General features: G+C 39.8%; 2 protein-coding genes across 2 annotated transcripts; both read right to left on the bottom strand.

Moving 5' to 3' along the window:
* Positions 1-1,200: 1,200 nt before the first annotated feature.
* LOC145627888 (transcription factor RF2b-like) lies at positions 1,201-15,560 on the bottom strand. The gene is made up of 4 exons (XM_081680231.1): positions 15,533-15,560; positions 1,873-1,970; positions 1,549-1,633; positions 1,201-1,295 (listed from the first exon to the last, which is right to left on the bottom strand). The coding sequence occupies exons 1-4, from the start codon at positions 15,558-15,560 to the stop codon at positions 1,201-1,203; spliced, it is 306 nt and encodes a 101-aa protein (XP_081536357.1).
* Positions 15,561-15,629: 69 nt separating this feature from the next.
* LOC145627879 (uncharacterized) lies at positions 15,630-18,426 on the bottom strand. The gene is made up of 4 exons (XM_081680225.1): positions 18,318-18,426; positions 17,833-18,056; positions 16,095-16,645; positions 15,630-15,951 (listed from the first exon to the last, which is right to left on the bottom strand). Exons 1-4 carry the CDS (start codon positions 18,424-18,426, stop codon positions 15,630-15,632), a joined length of 1,206 nt encoding a protein of 401 aa, XP_081536351.1.
* Between the last annotated feature and the right edge of the window lie 2,966 nt (positions 18,427-21,392).

Here is a 21,392-nt window from a genome sequence, read left to right as displayed (position 1 = left end):
AAAACCCACTGTTTCATTCGCGCAAACCCATAAAAACCCGACTGCTCTTCCCCTTTTCCCTCCACCACAGCTGCCACCTTGAACGGAGGTTCGAAGACGCTGTGCCACCTCTCTTCTCCCCTAGCCTGTTCGAAGATGCCGCGCCACCTATCTTCTGTGCTGTCGAAAATCCCCTCCACCTCTCTTCTCTTTTGTTCGAAGACGCCACCGCACCACCTTCCACGACTGCTGCTCCATCTCTCCTTCCCTTCAAGCTACATTAAACCACAATTTGAGTGTTTTAGGTATAATTTTTTTTTTCTTTTCACAATTATTTTCCAATTATGTACTTATATTAATTTCTTTTGCATGTTGAAGAATTGTTAGGAAAATTTAAATTTAGGTTTGAATATAATTTTACTTCAATTTTTATCAATTTTTGGTTTTTTTGTCCGTTACAAACAATGGATTATTCGTAACGGGCACCTGAAACGCCCGTTACGAATAACCCATTATTCGTAACGCGCACTTGAAACATCCGTTAAGAATAAGTAGTTATTCGTAACGGACATTGTAAGTGCCCGTTACAAATAAGTAGTTATTCGTAACGGGCAATATACAATGTCTGTTACGAATAATCTCCAAATAAGACAAAAAATTAGGGGCATTTGTAACTACCATTTCAGGTGCTAGTTACAAATACCCCTATTCTTCTTTCCATTTACCACCCAAATTATTACATTCTAAAAGACTTATTATTCCTTGACAAACAACAATACTAATGATACCTGCTTTTTTGCAGTAAAATATCATGTAAATGCTAGACAAATCCTGTGTTACACACTGTCTACTAATTGCTTTTTATACTCTCCTATATACACTTATGACCTCCTGCTAAAATTCTCAGCAAATTCCATCTGACATCATTAGAACAGTATGAATTTGGTTAGAGAAATCATGAAATTTAGCTACAAAATTAAAGTGTTATTACCCAATTAAAGGCTCAAAGAAGTGATAATGATCACCAAAGAAAGCCTCAATATCACGTCAAAATGTTGTGCTACTTTCACTGGCAGACATCGAGCCACCTTCAGATTTCACAGCGGGTGCTCCTCTGCTACCAATGTCAAGCCCTTATAATCTTCCCAGGGGATCATTCAGCATAAATTCAGAAGGGTTTTGGCTTGGGAATTGGATGAATGCATATGGTGCATGTTATTATTATTTCCTTAAGTTAAATGATTCTGAAGGACCCATCATTTCGCCCGTGGCCATTCTAAGCCTCTCCACTTCCTTCTTTAATGCTTCATTGAGTGCTGAAAAATTAAACAGACAAGTGCAGATTTTAAAGATCTATACCCCAACAAAATTCAAAAAGAAGAGACCTGTCAAGCCAAGCTCAATATATTTAGTGATATTGTTTTTGACTTGAAACAAGTAAATCAAGATATTTTAATAGTTGAAAACTTAAATTTGTATATTGGCAGCTAAATTCCAAACTAAATCAACTGTTCAAACCTAAATTTTGATCCCATCCATGTTTAATGTTGTACAGGGCCTGAGACTCACCATCTCGCAACTGAGCTTGTTGTTCCATGGCTTGTAACCGAAGCTTAAGTTCTGTGTTTTCAGATGTCAAACCAGTTGTGTCCCTCTAAACAATAAATTCATAAAAGAAATGTAAGCATAACAAGTTCACACAAGAGAATCCTTAAAGTACTTTTAATTTCCAGATCCTAAAACCTTTCACTCTGTAATCTAAATGAAAGAACAAGTGGATCTAAATTTAAGAGCAGATCTTTTAAGTTACTGATGGTGTGAGATCAGCAAAAATACCTAATACAAGGTGAGTTGTGCAGAAAGGGTGGTTGCTTCAGTTTAAAGAGTTTGTACTTTCTGATCAAACTCCAATATGTATCGAGCTTTCTTCTCTTTAGAACGTGCAGCAGACTGCCGATTTGCCAAGTAAACCACTGTGAGGCTCAAGTACACTAAATAAGGAAAGCAACACAATAACCACCAATTAAGGGCCCTAATTTTCCAAAAGTAATATGATTATAAAGCAAACATACTCTAAAGTGTGCATATTGCAATGATTGGATATATGAAACACCAAAAACAAAAAAAAAGCCACAACAATTAGTTAAATTCCCATGAAACACTGAAGTCTCATCTCATTACTTTGCAATACAATGTAACAGTGTTCACTCCAAAACCATTGATAATAATGTCACTAAAAAGCCAATCTACCAATCGGAAAAGTAAACAAGATACGAAGAATGCCACGAACATACAAATGGCCATGAATTCGAACCTATCTACCAATTGATGTTCGCTATTCAGAATTTCAGAGTGTTGCTAGAACTCATCCATTGACATTAATTATGAGGCATCAAAATATGTTATTAACTCCTAACATATCTGATACACACAAAAATTTGGACTACGGTTTTGAATTGGCTAATTCTTCTATTAACAAAATCAATCATTTTTAGCGTAACTTCAAACGATAATTGCAACAACAAAATGAAGTCCAAACTTCATCTTATATCTTTATGCTAGTGATATCCTTAGAAATCATTCGAAAAAGCTTCTTCAATTAATGGAATTACTAGCAACGAAAATAAACTTTAGAAATTACTATACGTCAAGCACGAGTTCAAGAAGAATTAGATCGGTAACTAAATCAAGCTAAAATGTAAAGCTATAACATTCACTAGATCAGAAATCGCCTAATGTTCATAACAGATGATTCAAATTCTTTTTATCGTGTTTACCTTCAATACTTGAACAAATAATTCATAATTTTATTGAGATAATCTAAAACAACAAAATTCGAAGAACATACACATGGATAAAAATGCAAAAAAAAGTAGAAATAACACGAAATTTGTCGAGAATCAGTTGAATATATAAATAGAGCAACAAAATTCTTGGCAAAATAATAAGAAACAACGATTTTACCAATAGCAAAGAAAGATATATGGTTATACCTAGCCTATAACATTAATTGAAGTGAGTAGAATGCTCGGCATGCTTCTTGTCCTCCATAGAAGCGTTGTTTCCGTCATTGATGTTCGCTGAAGCTCCAGTAGCTCTCTCGACCACAAATTTTCCCAACCATTAGATTTCACAATTGCTTTCTCTTTGCTAGGGTTTGTTACTTTCTAGGGTTAGAGTATTGAATTATGATTTGAAATAGGGTTAGAGTTAAGAATTTGGATATGGCGAACGGAATGAGAAGTCAGGTCTTGGATCACATCCTTCAACCTCCAACATTTCTCAGTATTATGACCTTTGCCTTGATGAATCTTGCAATGAGCATTGGGGTCATAGCTAGCATTTTTTTTCTCTAGTCAAGGTTCTGGAAAGGGTCCAATTGGGATAATCAATCCTTGACTAAGCAAGCGATTAAAAGCAGCATCATATCTCATTCCTAAAGGCGTGTAAACCCTCCTTTGCCTTTGGAATCTCTGGGTGGGAGCATTAAGAGCTAACACATCATTGACGTTGATGTTATTGGTAGCATTATTGGGCTTGGAAGACGAAGAAGAAGGAGTTTTGTTCTTCTTGTTTTTCCAAGTGTTGTTGTTGTTGTTGTTGTTGTTGTTGTTGTTGTTATTGTTGTTGCTACCAGTAGTCTTCATCAATTCATCCTCGATATTGATCCCAATATCGTATACAGCTTTGAAGGTGTTCAAAGGCAGAAACTTCAAGTGTTGTTTATACTTATGAGTCAAATTTGCAATAAAGAGGTGAACCATCTCCTTCTCCTTGGGAGGATCCACCAAGAGTACAACTGTTTATCTCCACCTGCTTAGATAAGTAGTGAAGCTAAGCCTTCATTCTCCTTCTGTTTGAGAATGGAGAGTTCACGTTCAGAGGTCTTGGCTTGGATGTTACATTTGTAACGGTTCATGAAGCTTTCAGTAACATCCTCTCAAGTCGCAACATGCTTGGATTCCAGATAATAGAACCATTGTTGACAGGCATGCTCCAAGGAAAGAGGGAACACATTAGGGAAGCATGTCACATCTAGCTAATCCCTTAAGAGCCATGGTCGGAGAAAAAACCTTCAAGTGGAACATCGGATTATTAGTAGGCTTGAAATTAGGAATGTCAGCAGTGGAAAACTTCTCAGGAAGCTTGTCCCTTATGGATGAAGAGGTGACAGGTTGCTCCACATAGGCGTATTCTTCAGAGATTTTACTCATTTGCTCTTTGATCTTGTCCATTTCAACCACAGTGACATTGTTTTAATTGTCTTGCTCTACCGTGTTGACTCTGGTAGTGAGCGCTTGCATCATGGTAGACAATCTCTCGATGGACCTATTAATGTTCTCAATATCCTCCTTAGAAGCCATTGGTTGAAAGTAAACTGGAGATGGACTTTGTGGAAATGATTGTGGTGGTTTTCTTGAACGCCTCTTAGGTATAAGAGGTTGTTGAGGTAGTGACTCAAACTGTAACAACCTACCCCTACTTCTTGACCAAGTGTTGTGACATTGATACAAACACACCGTTAATGACTAGACTTAACCTTGACCCATCCGGAAAATAAAAGGCAAGAAATTTTTTTGAAATTTTTTTGTTTTGTTTTGTTTTTTTTTTTTAAAAAAAAAAGTATGTATGGGAGGGTAACATGTGACTTACTGCGAAAAAAAAGAAACAAAAAACTACATAAGACCATCCTAAAGTACGGTTATAAAATGGTGCACAACTCAAGAAAAAGTTTGTGAAATTGACATGACATGTGAGTGATTAAGTGAGGTTATGGACGCTTGTTATGACCGTACAACTAGACATGAATCAAAATGGACATACGAACCACATAAGCGCGCACAAAGACCAAAAAAGATTGACTGGACCAAACCCTTGGGCATCATGTCACGGTGCTGACTGTTGTGACACGGTACAGTGCACCGTCAGACGGCACAAGGCACCGTGTCACGTTATTGCACACCGTGGCACGGCAGAGCTTCCGTGACACGGTGCAAAATTCCAGGTTTAATTTTGTGTAATTTCCAGGTTTTAATCAATTTTAAGTCCATACTAATTACTTTGTGGAAATAAAAACCCTCGGTCATAGATTAAACAAAATGAGCACACACATGTGGGTTAGCACCAAATAAACCATGTAGCACTTAGTCACGATGATGCAAAAGAGTTCGCAACCTAAGGTCAAGATCTATGTTCAGCTATTGGTCAAGCTTTAGGTATCAAAAGGGTACCATGGTTAAGATAGAGTTTGGACGCGTTAGCAAGGCAGCCTCCCTTGAGGGTGTATGCCAACGGGCGGCTCCGCGAGTTCGTGATGAAATCAAACTCGACTTCATGGTTTGGGTGGATTTAATAACTCGGATGAACCCTTATTGCCATGAGCGTTTTTTGGTTGATAAAGCTTAAATCCCCCGGGGCTAAGACGTATGTAGAACACACACGTTTTTTCAGAAAAATCGAAGGAAGCCGACTGTGAAAAAGTAAAATAAAGCCACTAGAAAGATTTCAAGGCTGTTGTGACATGGAAGAATGTTGCGTGTCACGGTGCTGAACACCGTGTGACGGTGCCCTGCGCCGTGGCAAAATGTTGTGTGTCACGGTGCTGAACATCATGTGACGGTGCCCTGCGCCGTGACACGGCAGATTCTGCCGTGGCGCGGCAGTCAGAAAATCTGACTGGTGCCCTTTTTCCTTCGTTCATAATCCATGAGATTACTAACTCCATATGGTTCGAAACCACGAAAGGAGGATCAGGGATGATGGTATAAAGTGAGTCATGGAGTCACATTCGCCCGTATTGGCCTCTACTCGATTCTTATAGTGAAAAGTGATTCCTGCGATCTCAAAGGCATACAAACAAAATATTCAATTTGCTCCAAAGTATTATTAAGCTAAATTGGTTTAATATTAATGCAACATATAATTCTAAAATATTAGTGATCACTTGATTAAACAACAAGATTAAAAAGGATCCTAATCCGGTTGTCCAGCAGTGCCTGGCAGCCCGCATGCGAGTGCTGGGCCTGCTGGGCGTGGCTGCCACGGACAGTAGCACATGGCAGCCCACCTTGGCTGCCTTGGTGCCCAAGGGTGGGTGCCATGTGGCTTGTGGTCCTGGAGTGTGTGTGGAGTGAGGTGGCCGATTACGGGAGAGGGAGTGGGGAGCAAGTTTGGTCCCCCCCTTCTCCAAGTGGTCCTCACCTAACCACTCACATGAGCTTGCCACTTGTTGATTTATTACTAGCTTGATTATTAATTTTATTTTAGCTTTAAAATAAAATGGAAAAATCATACTATCCCACATTGATGGGAGAGTAAATGATACTCCCATCATTTCCTATAAATACCCAAGTATGGGCATTGGGAATGATGCTTGAGTAAGAGTTGAAAAAGGCATCACAATTAGTGAAAACCTTTGAACTTAATATAATTACTCGGGTTTTATTGGTCGGATTTTGCTAACCCCAAGACATTGGACCTAGTCGGTTTTGTTGGTGCGGGTGGACTTCGTTGGAGGTCTCCAAGTGAGCGGGACTTGAAGCTTTCAAGTAAGAGCTCATTTTGGAGCGAAGCACGCGTCAAAGGTAATTAGCTTATCTTAATCTTGTGATTAATATAATTATGTTTATGGTTTTATTTATTGCGAGTGCGGTCTTGTTTTTGGGTTTGTTTCCGCGGTGAGTCGGACTCACCAAACCCCAACAGCGGTATCGGAGCCTCGCTCGTGTATTTTTAAAATCATAATATTTTCAAGGTGCTTTTATGGCTTAATTTTTCTGGTTTTAAGTTGCTAATTACATTAGTAACTCGTTTTTCCAATTTTTACCTCGTATTAGAGCTGTCTTCAGCTCCCGAACCCAGATTTTGACCCAAAAATAGTGAATTTTGGGTGGAAAAGGCGTTCTGAAAATGGTTTTTCCCTTTCAGGACTCTGTTTTTAGCCAAAAAACGACCAGAAATGCATTTTTCGAGGGATTTTTCGTTTTGACGAAAAATTTTAAGTCTTTCTAACCTTGAAAATTGATTTCATATTTATGGTGGTTATGAATTTGGTTCTTTCCTTTATTTATATGAAATTTTAGACCACTTTAAGCATGATTACTTGGTAGTAATTGGTGCTTGAAAGTTTGGTTTTATTTTTTCACATAATTGCAAATTAATTGCATTAAGTGTGAAATTGTTGTTCTTTGTTGCTTCCAAGTACTAAAGATTCAATCTTTATTTATGATAAGTGATTGAAACTTTGAGTTACTAAATTCCATGAAATTTGGTTAAACTTTGTTGATTTAATCATTTTTTAGTTGATTGGAATCATAAAGTTTAAAACTTGTGATTGAAATTGGTTTATCTTCATATTGGAAGATATAATTTTTTCATGGAGTCACAAGTATTAAAGTTGGAGTCTTTATTGAACTTATGTTCATTTTTCCAACTCCCTTTTATTTTGTCAAAATCTCAAGATTAATTTAAAGTGATTAAATTAATAGTGAGAATTGCCCTAATTTATTTTATTACACCAAGTTAAACCTATTAAAGAATGGTTCTTGGAAATAAATTTGGTTAATTGCATTTGGATGAATTAATTTAGAATTGATTTATAATGTCACACACAAAAATCGATAATTTTCGAAGCATTAGCACGCAACACGAGGCCTAAGAGCCCCGAGCTAGCTCTCGGCCAGCTGGGCTGCTCACGCAACCCATATGTGGTTGTCGAGGCTGCTGAGCGCTTCGTTTTTAGGTGCTTGGATGGTCGAGTCGGTTTCCGCATATTGCCCGGGCAAAGGCGCCCTCTCGAGGCTGGAGCCAGCCAGCAGCAAGCAACAGCACAAGGCTGTGCGCGCTGTGCGTGCTGCTACGCTTGGCTGGGCTGGGCGTGGCGCATGCGAGCACAAGCAGCCCACATGCATGCTTGGTGTTGCGGGGGTGCGCATGGGCATACTACGTGCTTGTTGTACGGTACGTACAATCCCATAATTGGCACAATAACCCTGGGTTATTAAGGCGATGCTATTTTGAAGTTAATTTTAGCGTTGCTTAATATGTAAATAAGGGTATTTTTTGGACTCCAAGTCTTAGTGCTAGGCACTTAGACATTTTGGAATTCGTAATTTTGCATAAATTGTCGTTTTAATTATTTTAATTATTTTGTTTATTTAATTAAAATTTTTGGAGGCTAGGCCTCGGGTTTTGAGCAACATTTGCAAAATTAATTTTGGCAAATATTTGGGTTCACCGACTTAATTAATTGGATTAGTTAAGTTGGATGCGGAATTTAGTGGGAGCGTCTCTTAGTTATTTCCATAACCGGTTAAAACAACTTTGACTAGTTTAATTAGGCGTGTTAATTGGATTAACCACCTAGATTAGTTACTAGTTCTCGCGCGTTTTATGCATTGTTACTTGTTTATCGCTGTAAAATGCATGGGCCATTCACAGATAGTGAATGGATGAATGGAATGTAAAATTCTCTCACAGGTTTTATGAAATGGCAACTAGTGGGGCCCGATTAGGATAGAAAATACGGACTGTGATCCGTGATGTATTTTTGTAAATCTAAATACGATCTGCGAACCGTTGAGTATTTTTGTACCTTAATATTTAGATTAGTCCTAATCGTAGATACTAGCAATTGTAATTTTTTTGGTCAAGTCTTGAAGACGGGGTTCTTAGAAGACGAAGCCATGAAGTTGCAAATGAAGACCTTTTGAAGACTTGAAGATCTCAAGGGGTCATGCTAGTTGCCAAATGCATCTCTATTTATGTTTTCGATATATATTTATGTTTATATATATATGAATTATATGTTAGATGCATGTTTAGGATTTCGATTGTTGAGATGATTAATTAAGTTCACTTAAATCAACCAACATAGAAACCCTAGGTCCCTAAAATATTGAGTAAAACTTGCCATTCCAAAACACACTTACCAACCGAACGAGGGTAGTGGTGGGCTACGCCAAAGCGAGGCATCACTACTTCTCCAAGGAACGTAAGGTATACCGGGTATGCAAGGTGGTTTTGGTTATACTCAACGATATGAGTGATGGAGTCCTAACATGTCGTGGCAAAGTGAATAAATTGTTTAGAGAGCATTGGATGCGACGATTTATTCAACCAAGAGTGGCTTGGAGCCATTAGCAAAGCGTTGCTTACCTTAGGAGATTGAGTGTTAAGACAAGCCAAAGCATGCTTAACCACTCTTTGTTTCTTTGGATCTTGGAATCGACTTATTCTCACCTAAAATGGGGACAATCTTTAATGTGTGAATAAGACGTTTTAAATAAGTTTGATTAAAATGCATGAATTCAATCTTATTTAAGTATAATGAATGGTTTTTTATTTCAAATTCTTTCAATTGTAGAATCATGTCTTCAACTAATGTCAACGACCTTATGCTCCCGGAATTGCCCGAAAAGTTGCCAATTTCTCTGAACTTGGTAAACTTTAAGGAATGGGAAGAGGAACTCCGAAAGACCCTCCGAAATTGCTACCTAGAGCACATTCTGGACACTCAAATCCCGAGTTTCTACTCAAAGGGGATTATGAGTGATGAGGCACATGAGGTATGGAGTGTGGATTGTAAAAGAGTTTCCAGACTCATGGCAAACTCCATCCCGGTACAATGGAAGGGGAAGTTCTCCAACTATTTTCCGGACATGATGCTCAAAGCTCTAGAAGATGTAGTCAATTTGAGAGTCACCAAAAGTACCAGAGGCAACTATGATGGACTTGTGGAAGATGTGACTAGGTCACTCTCGAACATGAGGATCAAGCTACCGCAAGATGGGTGTCTCACGAAAGAGAGACAAGAAGTATGGGCTAAGGTCTATAATGCAAGACTTAGACCCGGGATGCCACTTCAAGTTCATGTGCTCAACATGACAAGGCTATTCACCCATCTGGAGCTAATTGGCAAACCAGTGGACGATGAGCAAGCGGCTCTCATGCTACTAAGCTCACTCCATTCAGGGTATGTTGCATTAAAGATGCGACTTACGGCCAAGCGGAACAAACTATCCTTGATGGAAGTTGTTCAAGAGCTCCAGAAAACCTATTCTTGCAAGAAGGCTAAAGTTGCTCTGAGACCAAAGAAGAAGGAGTTCAAGAACAAAGCTAAGATGCGCTGCTTCTATTGTAGTAGACCCGGACACTACAAAAGAGAATGTAGCATGTATCTAGAAGATGAGGCGAAAAGAAAAGTAACCTCAATCTTAGGTATCATCTTTACACTTGAACATAAGCCATTTATAAGGTATTAGATACCGGAAAATTGGCTCACTATATGCTCCTGTTTCAGGAACAAAGTGAGCGGTGCTTTTCAAGTGGATATGAGTACACAAGTGTAAGAAGAAGATAATCTTTCAAAGAAAGCTTGTAATCTCATATTTTGTCTAGATTTAAAACTTGTTTAGTTTTATCTACCATATTTTGATCTTGTGGCGTTGGACGTCATTTTGAACTTGATCACAAGACATATCATCTTGTTTATATTTATGGAATGACACGTTTGTGTCTTTGGACAAATTGTTTATAATGATACCAAAAGATCTAAGACCATAGAGTCAAATCAGACTTACTTGTGGCATTGTCGTCTTGGCCACATCAACATCAAACGCATTAAGAAACTTCTACAAGAAGGTGTTCTTGACTCTTTCGATTTAGAATCGTTTGAGAATTGCGAGGGATGTCTATTAGGCAAAATGATTAAACAACCATTCTCCAAGTTAGGAGAAAGGGCAAGTGAATTATTGGGTCTTATACATACCGATGTATGTGGACCAATGAGTTCAACCGCAATAAATGGACATCGATATTTCATCACTTTCACAGACGACTATAGTAGATATGGCTATGTCTACCTCATGTCGCATAAATCTGAATCATTTGAAAAGTTCAAAGAATTTCAGAGTGAAGTTGAAAATCAGCTTGGCAAGAAAATCAAAGCCCTTCGATCAGATCGAGGTGATGAATACTTGAGCCAAGAATTCGATGACCATCTGAAAGAAAAGGGTATACTTTCAGAATTGACACCTCCAGGAACTCCTCAATGGAACGGAGTATCCGAAAGGAGAAATCGGACCTTGTTAGACATGGTACGATCAACAATGGGTCTTAGTGATCTTCCTATCTCTTTCTGGGGACACGCACTTCTAACTGCGGCACTAACACTGAACCGTGCTCCATCAAAAGCTGTAGAAAAGACTCCATATGAATTATGGACGAAGAAACCTCCTAGGTTATCTTTTCTAAAGATATGGGGATGCGAAGCATATGTCAAGAAATTGATTTCTGACAAACTTCATCCCAAATCTGACAAGGTTTACTTTGTGGGCTACCCAAAAGAAACCAAAGGGTATTACTTCTACAACAAATCGGAGAACAAAGTGTTTGTTGCTCGCGATGGTGTCTTTTTGGAGAAGGAGCACCTTTCCAAAATGACAAGTGGGAGGAAAATCGAACTCGATGAAGTTCGTGAGGATGAGCAACAAAATCATAATGACAGTCAAAGTGCTCAAACAGCATCTGTTGACGCAGGTCAAAATGATCAAAATGTGCAAAGTCGAACCGACAATGCAAATGCTCAATCCATTACCCTACGTAGGTCTCAGAGGCCGAGATCTCAACCTGATAGATATCTTGGTTTAGTATTAACCGAGAATCAGGACATCTTGATTATGGATGGAGATGAACCGGCAACCTACAAGCAAGCGATGGCAAGCACCGACTCTGCTAAATGGCAAGAGGCCATGAGATCTGAAATGGATTCCATGTTTGAAAATCAAGTCTGGGACTTGGTTGACTTACCTGAAGGTTATACACCTATTGGATGTAAGTGGATTTTCAAGTTGAAAACCGACAAAGATGGAAATGTATTCATTTACAAAGCTAGATTGGTGGCAAAAGGTTACAGACAAGTTCATGGTATTGATTACGATGAAACCTTTTCACCAGTCGCAATGCTTAAATCCGTTCGGATCCTCTTAGCGATTGCTGCATATTACAATTATGAAATATGGCAGATGGACGTCAAAACCGCCTTCCTTAATGGTTATTTGGAAGAAACTGTGTATATGACACAGCCTGAAGGTTTTGTTGACCAAAACAATGCTAGGAAAGTTTGTAAGCTTAAGAAGTCCATTTATGGACTAAAGCAAGCAAGCAGAAGTTGGAATCTGCGATTCGATGAAGCCATCAGTAAGTTTGGTTTTATCAAGAATCCAGATGAATCTTGTGTTTACAAGAAGGTCAGTGGGAGTGACATCGCCTTCCTAGTCTTATATGTCGATGACATATTGCTCATTGGAAACAACATTCCATTGTTAGAGTCTGTAAAGGCCTGGCTTGGAAAATGCTTCTCAATGAAAGACTTGGGAGAGGCTTAGTACATACTAGGCATCAAGATCTATAGGGATAGATCGAAAAGGATGATTGGATTGAGTCAGAGTACTTATATTGATAAAGTACTTGCTCGATTTGGCATGGAGGAGGCCAAGAGAGGTCACCTGCCAATGTCACATGGCATAACCCTAAGCAAGAAGCAGTGTCCACAGACACTTGATGAGCAGGTAAGAATGAATCAGATTCCATATGCTTCGCTTATTGGATCGATCATGTATGCCATGATATGTACTAGGCCAGATGTATCGTATGCCTTGAGTGCTACGAGCCATTACTAATCAGACCTAGGAGAGGCGCATTGGACTGCGGCCAAAAATATCCTAAAGTACCCGAAAAGGAACAAGGATAAATTCCTGGTGTATGGTGGTGCAGAGGATTTAGTATGGAAGGTTATAACGACGCAAGCTTCCAGACAGACAGAGACGATTTCAAATCGCAATCTGGATATGTGTTCTGTCTAAATGGAGGGGCGTTTAGTTGGAAGAGCGCAAAGCAGAGTACAACTGCAGATTCTACAACTGAAGCCGAATACTTAGCTGCTGCTGAAGCAGCTAAGGAGGCTGTTTGGATTCGTAAGTTCGTTGGTGAACTTGATGTTGTACCCTCTATAAAGGGTCCAATAGCCCTCTATTGTGACAACAATGGAGCTATTGCTCAGGCCAGAGAGCCTAGGGAACATCAGAAGGTCAAACATGTCAAGTGGCGATTTCACATGATTCGAGAATGGAAATCAGAGGGTGAAATCAGAATTTGCAAAGTTGGAACGGATGACAATGTAGCCGATCCACTTACTAAACCTTTGCCTCAAGTGAATCACAACAAGCACGTTGAGGCAATGGGAATCAAGCATGTAGGAGACTGGCTTTGATTTCCTTGTTTAGTGTTTTAGTTAATTTTGAGAAAAATTAATGTAAGACGCTAAGGAAAACCATTCAAGTTTTGGAGTAATATAAAATTTCATGCAATATTTTATTACTCCGTTATGCTATTTAATTGTGATTTAGGATTAAATAATGAGTCCATTCGATTATGAGAATATTCAAAATAGGGTATCAAGACCAGTCTTGGTAAGGAAACACCTATTAAGTGAACATTGAATATTATAATCGAAAATTATCCCTAATCAAGGTCATTTAAACGATGGACGATTAATGACCGATTGAGATTAGTGTAGAGTTTGATTTATAGCACCGTTTCATGTGCTACAAGGACATGATTGTCATAAATCATTTGCACAGGTATTGGTTAAGAACCATACTGGATCGACCTATGAGAATACTTTAAGAAATTAAAAATTTGTCATAAGTATACTTCTCATTATGGCTATCGGAACCTATTTCCTCGACCATGAGTATTGTGATTTCTCTTGTTTGAGTACTAGTTCGCTTTGATGTTGTCAAACGTCTGCCGTAATAGGGGATTATAACGGCAACACTCGGGCGACTAGGTCCTCTCAGTAAGAGGAGCTACATTACAAGACTGGGAATGTCCCCCTACTAAAATAGGGAAGATGTCTTTGTTGTATACAAGGCCTCTCGTAGAGCGAGACTGTAAAATGCATGGTCGTGCTCGGATGGATTTTAGAAATCATCTGTTTATTGACAGTCGGACTCGAAATCGGGAAACACTATTGGAAGTAATAAGGATGACAAAATAAATCTTACCTTATAGTTCATGAAGAGACATTAATCGACATAGGAAAAAGACTGTACACAAAATGCGCACTTGTCCGGAAGGACAAGTGGGAGATTGAAAGGAATGGTGTCCTTCGAACAAGTGCACCATTCCGTTAGTGGATTCAGAATTATTAGAAAGCTAATATATTCAGTGAGGTCAAGTGATCGGAATGCCTGGGTGGAGGCCGCTTCCGATCAGTAATATTAATGAATAATTAATATTACAGCTTAATCTTGACTGAACCCTTCGGGTCACACCCAAGCATTCAACAAACCGAACCGACGAATTAATTCGGAAGGAATTAATGAGTCGACCGAGTAATATTTATTTAGACGTCGGAAATTCGAGCTTAGAACGTCGAAACCGAGCGTCGGAAGTCGAGTCGAAAAATAGTGAAAGACGAGACGAGAAATAATAATAAATCAACAAAAGACCAAAATACCCCTAGCATCGGAATGCCCAAGCAAACCGAGTGCTAAGGACGTATGGCCTAGCATGGTGGCTAGCATGCGCACCAAGCCAAGCCTAGGCTGGCTGGTGCGTGCTAGCGCACCCATGCTAGCATCGAAAGGCTAGGCACAGCCTTGTGCGCGCAATGGCTAGCAAGCCATGCCGCAACAAGCTGCAGCAGCTAGCACGCTAGGCGCGCCAGCTCGCCACAGCTAGCAGCAGCATGGCTAGGCCATTGCTTGCTGCCTAGCAGCGCTGGCCAAGGCACAAGGCCAGCAGCAGCCCGCACAAGCATGCTGGGCTAACTGGCCAGCAGCGCCTGGCAGCCCGCATGCGAGTGCTGGGCCTGCTGGGCTTGCTAGGCATGGCTGCCACGGACAGCAGCACATGGCAACCCACCTTGGCTGCCTTGGTGCCCAAGAGTGGGTGCCATGTGGCTTGTGGTCCTTGAGTGTGTGTGGAGTGAGGTGGCCGGTTATGGGAGAGGGAGTGGGGAGCAAGTTTGGTCCCCCCCTTCTCCAAGTGGTCCTCACCTAACCACTCACATGAGCTTGCCACTTGTTGATTTATTACTAGCTTGATTATTAATTTTATTTTAGCTTTAAAATAAAATGGAAAAATCATACTATCCCACATTGATGGGAGAGTAAATGATACTCCCATCATTTCCTATAAATACCCAAGTATGGGCATTGGGAATGATGCTTGAGTAAGAGTTGAAAAAGGCATCACAATTAGTGAAAACCTTTGAACTCAATATAATTACTCGGGTTTTATTGGTCGGGTCTTGCTAACCCCAAGACATTGGACCTAGTCGGTTTTGTTGGTGCGGGTGGACTTCGTTGGAGGTCTCCGTGTGAGCGGGACTTGAAGCTTTCAAGTAAGAGATCATTTTGGAGAGAAGCACGCGTCAAAGGTAATTAGCTTATCTTAATCTTGTGATTAATATAATTATGTTTATGGTTTTATTTATTGCGAGTGCGGTCTTGTTTTTGGGTTTGTTTCCGCGGTGAGTCGGACTCACCAAACCCCAACAAGAACAACTTCCCCATCTTTATCCCTGACCACCCCCCTAAACCAACCATGCCATTCTCAAAGATGGAGGCATCAAAATTGACTTTTTAAAAGCCTACTTCAGGCTTTCTCCATTTCGAGCAGTAATATGAGTCACTATTTTCACTTCCCTCCCCAACTTGAACATTTTCACACTCACTCACCATCTGCATTGCTTTATGACTTATCTCTCCTCTTTCCCGCTTCTTCTTTTCAAACACCCAAGCGTTTCTACACCTCCAAAGCCCCCACAAAATACACCAGAAGATACTCCACCAGCGTTTCTCAGAGTATCTTTTTGCAACATTTGAGTACCATAGGTGAAACTTATCAACCTCAAAGTCTCCCACCTGTAATATGAGAGAAAACTGCTTCCACACATACACGCACCTGGACAATGCACAAGCAAATGTAATATAGACTCCTCCCTTCACCATAGACAGGACAAACACAATCAATGCTCATGCCTCTATTTGCCAGAGCAACACGAACAGGTAAACTTCCTTTTAATGCCTTCCACGCAAATTTTTTACCTTTGGTGGGATGTCACATTTCCACAAAAAAATCCACTTGAACTCACTGATGGCAGAGGACGAAGAAGAAAGATTTTTCTTTCGTTCTTCCAACAGCATATTATAAGCACTTTTGACTGAAAAAGCCACCATTTTTTTCCATAATTCCATGACCAAAAATCACCAGAATTGAACATCAAAACTGGGATCTTTTTGATAGCCTCTACCTCATCCCTTGAGGACAAATTTTGCAAAACCTCCAAATCCCAGCATCCATCAGTCAACAACTCCTTCACCATATTAGGTCCCTGCCTATCCTCTCTATTCACACTTCTAACACGAAACTCAAGGAGCGTTGGCACCCACAGACCCCTGTAAATGTCTACAGATTCACCACCTCCAATCATCCTCCGCACTCCTTTCCTTAGGACCTCCCTAGCGCTACAAATGAACTTCCAAGTATATCTCGCTGCAGGGCTTACTTTAGCATCCAGGAAGTTTGCGTTAGGAAAATACTTTCCTTTTAACACCTTGGTCATGAGGGAATCCGTATAAGTGAGGATATGCCATCCCTATTTAGCTAAAAGTGCAGCATTGAACAAGTTCATGTTTCGAAACCCATGCCCTATTCTTTCTTCGAATAGTACATTTTTTTCCCATGCCACCCAAATCAGTTTTGTTTCTTCCCCTTTTTGACCCCAGAAAAACTGTCTACAAAGCTTCTCAACCACCTCAAGGATATTCTTTGGTAGATCAAAACATTGCATTGCATAAGAGGGAATTGCTTGTGCAATGGCTTTGGTGAGAACTTATCTCCCGGCTTGAGAAAGAAACCTTTCCTTCCACCCTTTGAGCTTTTTCCAGACACAATCTTGAATAGATTGGAAAATTCTCTTTTTTGACGCTCCTACATAAGTAGGGAGGCTAAGATATTTTTCATGGTCGTCAACTGCCTTACAAGTTAACTTCATCTAAAGCAAATCTCTCTTTGAAAGCTCCACATTCGGCTAAATGACACCTCCGATTTGTCCATATTCAATTTCTGTCTCGAAGCAGCCTCATAAATAGGGGATCCCATCAACTTCTTCCTCACAAGCTCTAACAAAGAGCAAACTATCATCGGCAAAGAAAATATGGCTAATGGGTTCCACCTTTCTCCCGATTTAATACCATGAATACTTTTCCTCATCTTTGCATCCCTCTAAAGAACCGACAAACCCTCCGCACAAATGATAAAGAGAAAGGGAGAAAGGGGGTCACCTTGTCGGAGACCACAACTAGGAGAGAAACATCCAGAGGGTCGTCCATTAACTAACACTGAGAAGGAAGTAGTTGACATACATTTCATAATTACATTGACAAAATGGCTCGGGAAACCCATCTTTGTCATCATTTTCTCCAAGAAACACCATTCCACCCTATCGTAAGCCTTACTCATGTCTAATTTGATCCCCCATATAACCCTTCTACCCTATCATTTTTTTTCCTCAAATAGTGGAAACATTCATAAGCCACCAGAATATTGTCCGTAATAAGTCTACCCGGCACAAACCCGCTTTGTGTCTCATGAATAATATGAGGGAGGACCCTCTTTAATCGGTTTGCAAGAATTTTCGAGACCAATATATATAACACATTACATAGACTAATTGGTCTAAAATTAACAGGAGACTCACAATTTTTTTTTCTTCGGGATTAGATCCATATGAGTCTGATTAAAGGAACCAATGTCATCACCATTATTCAAAACGCCCAAAACCAGCTTGCACACATCCTCCCCAACAATGCTCCAATATTTCTGGTAGAAAATTGCTGACATTCCATCCGACCCCGGTGCCTTAGTGGGATGCATTTGATCAAGAGCATCCTTTACTTCAAATTGCTTATACGGACTCGCAAGCATGCTGAACAAATCAGCCAGGACACTCATAGAAATCTTGTCAATCACCAGATCAGTCTCGACTTGATTCCAGAAGAGAAGAGCTGCTCATAATAACTAGCAAAAATTTCAGAAATTTGCTCCTCTTTTTTGTAGCAATTTCCAGCTTCATCATGGATTGAGGAAATATTGTTTCTGGCAATCCGTTGCCTTGGTTTTTGATGGAAAAAGCGGTGTTTTTATCACCACTAGTAAGGCACTCTTGTCTACTTCTTTGTCGCCAAAACACTTCCTCCCGCTTTTCGAGCTCATCTATACGATTGTCAAGCGCTTTAATCTCTGCAAGGACAACATTTGATTTTTACTCCTGTCTTGTAACTGTGAATCAGTAGCCTTGAGTTTTGAGATAACTTCCCCACCACAAGCCCACGCATTTTTTATCAAGTCTGCATAGTAGGGGTCACGAGTCCGCATTTCTTCGAACCAGTACAATTTTTTTCTTTTTTTTTCTTCTCTTTAACTTCTATCTCTTTCTTCAAACAAAGCAAAATAGGAAGATGATCGGATCTCCTTTTTGTGAGGTGAGTGACAAAAGACCTCGGGAACAAATTTTTCCATTCCTCAGTCGCAAAAAAAAGATCCAAATGTTCTTGAAGATTTGCATTGCCCCCTCTATTATTGTTCCAAGTGAAGTCGTATCATACATACCCAAGGTCCTAGAAATTGCAAACAGTAGCAGCTTGTCTAAGAATCTCAGCCTCCGCTACATCAAACACTTTACCACCTTGATTTTCACTTGCCATAAGCATCAAATTGAAGTCACCACCACATACCCACGGTTTATCATCCAAACCCGCAAGTCTTTCAATCAAAGCACCAGTCTTGAATTTGTTTTCCTCCTCGGGGTGCCCATATATACCAGTAAATCTCCACTCATCAATCTCATCACTTATAATGTTAGTATCAATATGGTTTGCAGAGTAAGATTAGATGGAGATGTCTAAAACAGAACTCCAAAGGATAGCAAGACCACCCCTTCTTTTCCTACCGTTTCCTTCACAACTAACTGCAAACATATTCTCAAACCCCAGCTTTACCTTCACACGCTCCATCTCAAAAGATTTTAGTCTAGTTTCCGATAAAAACACCAATTGGGGACGTTCAATAATCACAATGCGCTTAAACGCATTCACCGCATAGGCACTCCCCAACCATCTGCAGTTCCAAGATAAAATGTAATTCATAAATGACCAAGAGCCCATGGTGTGGCCCGCTACGTTTCCTTTCATCATATTAGTTTCCCTCCTTTTCACTACTACTCCTGCTTCCTGTTCATTTAATTTTGTTTCAATTAACCCCTCCTCCCTGACAGACCTGTTCACCCTACTAGTACAATTACTATCAGTGTTTCCCTTACTTCCCTCTTTCCTAACTCTCTTCCACCCTCTTTTTTTCTTATTTTCCCCACTCTCCTCACTACCATCAAGGTTCATCATATCATCATCTAAACCATTCCCCTCATCACTCCTCTCATGACCAGCATTCACCCCTTCACTCTCATTAATCCTTCTAACCTGATTGTCACTAAGAAGCGACTGGTTAGAATTTTTATGGCAGACACTTCTATCTCACTCAACTTCTATGTCATGACTTGTACAGTCAAATAAGATTGCTTTTCCATCAGAGATTTTGGCTTTGTTACGAACAAATTTTTTGCACACGATGCTTCTCTTTTACCAGAATTTCCACCTGCTTCCACTCTCACTTTCCACGGAGAGGCTTTTAGCCACATCCCATACCCAAAAACAGCAGCATCCACATCACAACAGTCATCACAATCTTTTACTCCATGCCTAAGAAAACCACAAAAGAAGCAAAATAAGGGATGTTTCTCGTATTTTACCTGGAAAGTCTCTTCCATTTCGCCCCTCGTCTTTAGTTTGACATTCCTTCGTAGAGGTTTCCGGGCATCAATAAGAACTCTTAAATGAATCGATTTGTCGATGTACATTGACCCTGTGCTATCCATTTTAATGAACATACCAATTTTATTCCCAAGTTTTTCAACATTGTTCATATTCAATATTCCCTTGAAAGGCAAATTATTCAACCTCACCCACATTGGAAGCGAGAAGAGTTCAATGTCTAACGATTTTTCATTATCTCCAATTTCTCTAAGAATCAGGGCATGACGATCAAAATGCCATGGTTGTTCCTCAAGGACTTTACCCTTATCCCTCCAATGGTAAAATTGAAACATGTATAAGTTTTTTCCCACGTTACTGATATCAACTCCATGTTTAGGGTTCCATACATTTTTGATAGTATTTATAAAAGCATTAATATTGATAATGCGATTAGTCCACATCTTACCAACCAGGCTCAATTCGACTCTTGAATCATCATCCTCCTTTTCTCTGTCATCCCATTCAACAACTTCCTCTTTTCCTTGATTATCTTTCCTATTTTCCTTCTCTTCACTCGTTGTTGGTTTTCGATGGATATTTCCTTGTTCCATTGAGTCCAATGCACTTGTATTACTCTCTGTTGCTATTTTAGTTGAGTTCTCCATTGATTACCACTGCAAATACTCGAAAAATTGAGTAAAAACCTTCACAAGAAGGAAACCCTAGGAAGCCTAGAAAACCCTCCCAAGAGACTTGCTCTAGAGGGAACCGAATCGTCGACTAAAATAATAATATTGGAAGCAATTTAACAATAAATCCAACAATATAAAATTGTTAGAAAAATAATAGAAATAAAAGGAACAATACTTTGATTTTGTTTGCTTGCAATATTAAAACAATGAACGAGTTAGTAACTTCAAAGAAATTTATTAAAACAAAAATTAATTTACATTAAATTAAATAGAATTGATTTGGGGCCAAACCCTCAAACAGTTCTACCTTTCATGCCTTGGTTTAAGGACCGAAACCTCGAGTAAAGTACGGACTCCTTGGAGTGCTTAAAGAAGGAATTTTGAAAGAATAAGGTAGGCTAGTGTTTAGGCTAGAGCATAGAAGAGAGAAAAAGAGAATTAATTGGTGCTCTGTTCATCAGAAATGAGGGGGTATTTATAGGAAAAATGAGTAGAGGGAACACACGAAACCCTAAAAAGGATAAAAACCGTAAAAACACTATCGTGACACGGCAGAAATTGCCGCGACACGGGAAAGTCTTGTGTGACGCAGGATATTTTAGAGTGACACGGGGAATATCTGACCTACGGGAGTTAAAATGCGTGAAGAGTGTACGCGCAAAAGACACAGGACAGTCCCGTGTCACGACACTAGCACCGTGGCGCGGCAGTATGACCCGTGACACGGCACCGTTTGCCGTGAAGCGGAAGACTATGTGTCCTTTTTTTCGTCCAAATTCATTTTTGCCCTAATTACCTTCAGCCTTTTTAAGTGTCGATTCATATGTTGGGCTATTTCTGG

This window comes from Chenopodium album, chromosome 1 (assembly GCF_948465745.1).
Source record: "Chenopodium album chromosome 1, dcCheAlbu1.1, whole genome shotgun sequence".
Lineage (NCBI taxonomy): Eukaryota > Viridiplantae > Streptophyta > Magnoliopsida > Caryophyllales > Amaranthaceae > Chenopodium > Chenopodium album.
Note: the sequence above shows the minus strand (reverse complement) of the source record. Positions and strands in the feature narration are given on the sequence as shown.

Bases quoted from the DNA above. Each gene is read 5' to 3' on its own strand.
- LOC145627888 (XM_081680231.1), bottom strand. From the start codon at position 15,560: ATGGGGAAGTTGTTCTTGTTGGGGTTTG. The intron at 1,634-1,872 runs GTACAAACTCTT...TTTATTGTTTAG, and splicing joins TATTGGAGTTTGATCAGAAA to AGGGACACAACTGGTTTGAC. The intron at 1,296-1,548 runs GTGAGTCTCAGG...TTAATTTTTCAG, and splicing joins ACAAGCTCAGTTGCGAGATG to CACTCAATGAAGCATTAAAG.
- LOC145627879 (XM_081680225.1), bottom strand. From the start codon at position 18,426: ATGCGGACTCGTGACCCCTACTATGCAGACTTGATAAAAAATGCGTGG. The intron at 18,057-18,317 runs GTAAAAATCAAA...TATTATGAGCAG, and splicing joins TTCACAGTTACAAGACAGGA to CTCTTCTCTTCTGGAATCAA. The intron at 16,646-17,832 runs GTTTTGGGCGTT...TTAGCTAAATAG, and splicing joins GGGAGGATGTGTGCAAGCTG to GGATGGCATATCCTCACTTA.